The sequence below is a fragment of the Morone saxatilis genome, unplaced genomic scaffold (assembly GCF_004916995.1).
Source record: "Morone saxatilis isolate NCDOM2014 unplaced genomic scaffold, NCSU_SB_2.0 Contig17, whole genome shotgun sequence".
NCBI classification, from domain to species: Eukaryota; Metazoa; Chordata; class Actinopteri; family Moronidae; genus Morone; species Morone saxatilis.
The window spans coordinates 165508-168234 of NW_023339729.1; the positions used below are offsets into that span (position 1 = coordinate 165508).

General features: G+C 38.9%; 1 protein-coding gene across 1 annotated transcript in view; it reads left to right on the forward strand.

The window, feature by feature from the left end:
• The window catches only part of LOC118326495, a 14364-nt gene that overhangs the window by 9109 nt on the left and 2528 nt on the right, over positions 1-2727 (forward strand). The window contains exon 3 of the mRNA XM_035659498.1: positions 1082-1213. Within this exon, the coding sequence (XP_035515391.1) occupies positions 1082-1213 (132 nt within the window). The remainder of the gene's footprint in view (positions 1-1081; positions 1214-2727) is intronic.

Below are 2727 nucleotides of genomic sequence, written 5' to 3' on the forward strand. Positions count from 1 at the left end.
TCAGGAAGCATAACAACAACTAAGGAGGGAGGAAGAGGGAGGAGGATAGGAGTGATTCTGAAATTAAGTAAAGAGTGGCAATTGAACTTGGACCCAGAAGCACCAAACCATGGCAACCTAGTCCAATCAGCAACAGTACAGTAACGCTGATGTAGCTGGTGGGAATTTTGTGTTTCTGGGAAAATATTTTTATAAAAAGAATGTAGACATTGCCAATGATTGAAGTGTCCTGAGATGTTATATTTGGGGCTATATCAATATAAAACTGAATGAAATTGAATTTAAATTGAATGTAATAGCGTAGATGGAAACAGCTGATTGAACAGAACCATTCTGGCAGGGTTGCCTCAAAACAGGAAAAAACATTCTGCCAAATGTTGTCCGGAAACACTTAAAGCACTTTTGAATAAAGACATTTTTGAATTTTCAAGATGCAGTACACTGTTAAAAAAGTACTTTTCCAGTAAAAAAGTAGCATTCTGTGGTTGGCCAGGAAACTGTACCTAATAAATACGGCAGAACTTTGTCAAAAAAAAAAATATATTAGTAGCTGTTGATTTAAAAATGTTTACCATTTAACCATACCAAGGCATAAATAAGAAAACGAATTTTTCGTGTAAAGAAAATTAAAAAAAAATTTTTTTTTAAAGAACTGTACTGTAATCTTCAAAACACTCACAATCTTGGTCTCCCACTTCATGTTCAGATTTTGCAGTGGATGTTTTCCAGACTTGCATCATAGTTGTGTAGTCTGTTGTTTATAAGGCTGCAAATAAAATTGGCCGTTGTAATATTTATTATTTATATTTAAGGTTTAAAGACTGAGGGCCTTTTGAGGAAATGAGCACATTCCCTGCAGATTAACCGAACCGTTGTTAGTTTGGTCATGAGGAGAAGTAACACGAAAATCTCGAACCTTTTAATAATTTTTTGATGAAATCGGCTTTCCTCCAGGAGCTGCCTTAGATAGAAAACAAAGATGCTTCTGCGTGGCCTGTTTATTTAGGAAATTACCAGAAACAACCACCCATTTTTACTTTTGGTGTGGTGGTGTGTGTGTTGTGTGTGTGTGTGTGTCCAGCTGAGGTCCTCCCAGATCTACAGGGGCAGCTGAAGTCCTACAAAGTGGTGACAGCTTTGCTCTGCTGTGTGCTGCTGGTCCTGTTACTGCTCCGCTTCACCAGACCAACTGTCAAAGCCCTGCAGAAAAGATGTGAGTACAGACACACACACAACAAACACATAGCACATATGTACATATGCACACATGCAATTTCATGCAATCAGTACTGACCTGAAAACGCAGATATTTTCAGATTAAGACTCTTCAGATTAAAGATTATGTCCAAGAAAGTCTTAAATCCAAAGATTCTGTCAGACACAACACAGCAGAGCAGAACAGCAATACACAACACAATATGAGTGTGATGTCTTAATAAACCTGTTACTGTTTAGAAATTATTTTGGCCTGTATAAAGCCATCAGTTCTCACGTCTTCCTGCTGCCTTTGGTTTGATTTGGGCTGGAGAAAGAAGTCAGAGCTCTTTAGGTGTGGTCATAGCTGTAGCTGTTGCTCATTATCAGTGGGTGTCTGCACCAGGTCTGAGTCACAGAACATTCTGTTTCAAAAGCTTCGTCCAGCAGGAAACTGATGTCCTTGTGTGGGAGGTATAGAGCCATTGTAAATGCTGCCAGCTCAGAAGGACAGGAGACATTTGGTTTTTGGTCTCTGGTCCAGTGTCGGATATAACGGACAGAGAGCTGTGCAGCAGGGACAGCTGGCAGTGTAAGAAAGGTCACCTCTGTGGAACGTCACACCAGCCTGAAGGTCTTTGAACAGCAGTGAGATTTTTAATCCGTCATCCGATTAAATTTGTTACACATAGAAACCTTGCACACTGAGTCCAATGCATTTTATTATTATATTTGTTGCAAAATTCACAATATGAGTTGACACACAATGAGGATGATTTTGTGGCCCTAGTAATGTGTTTGTAGTAATGTAAAAAAACAGAGACTTCCAGCTGCTGATATGAGCTCTTTGCTCTCTCTCCCTCTCCATTTTTTTTTCTCTCCAATGAAAGTGCCTCCAAGGTTCTTCCACAGGCTGTCGCCACTCTCTGCCCATATCTTGTATTTGAAACCGCGGCTACAAGAGGCTGAGCTGTCCCCCCTCTCTGTCCATGCACTGTCCTCATTTGTGCGACAAAACCAAAAATATCGAACCTGTTCCGAAATTTTTAATGATGGACGAAGTGTCATAGTCAGTGTGTAAAATTTTGGACAAAAAAACTGTCCTTGTGTTTAAAGGCCTTGAGAGTGCCAGCCCTGTACTGCATGTACTGCAACTTCACCATTAGCAACAATAAGCTAAAATACATTTTCACATATTATTTTATTTTAACTCCTAAAATCTGAGGGTGTGCCTTGTTTTGTCCGCTAAAAATGTTCCAACTTTTTGTAAAATGTTGTCAGTTAACTTATTTAAAAAACTATGAATGTCATGTATTTAGCATTTAGTAGGACAACTCTGAATGGTTTCCAGTGTCCCTGGTGGTACTGTTGGGTCTCTGTAAATGTTATAAAGAGTTCGTTCTAGACCTGCTCTATTTAAAAAGTGTCCTCAGATAACTTCTGTTATGAATTGGTGCTATACAAATAAAATTAAATTGAATTGAATTTAATTGGTTGTGAAAGTGTAGAAACCATCACTCACGCAAATGCCAC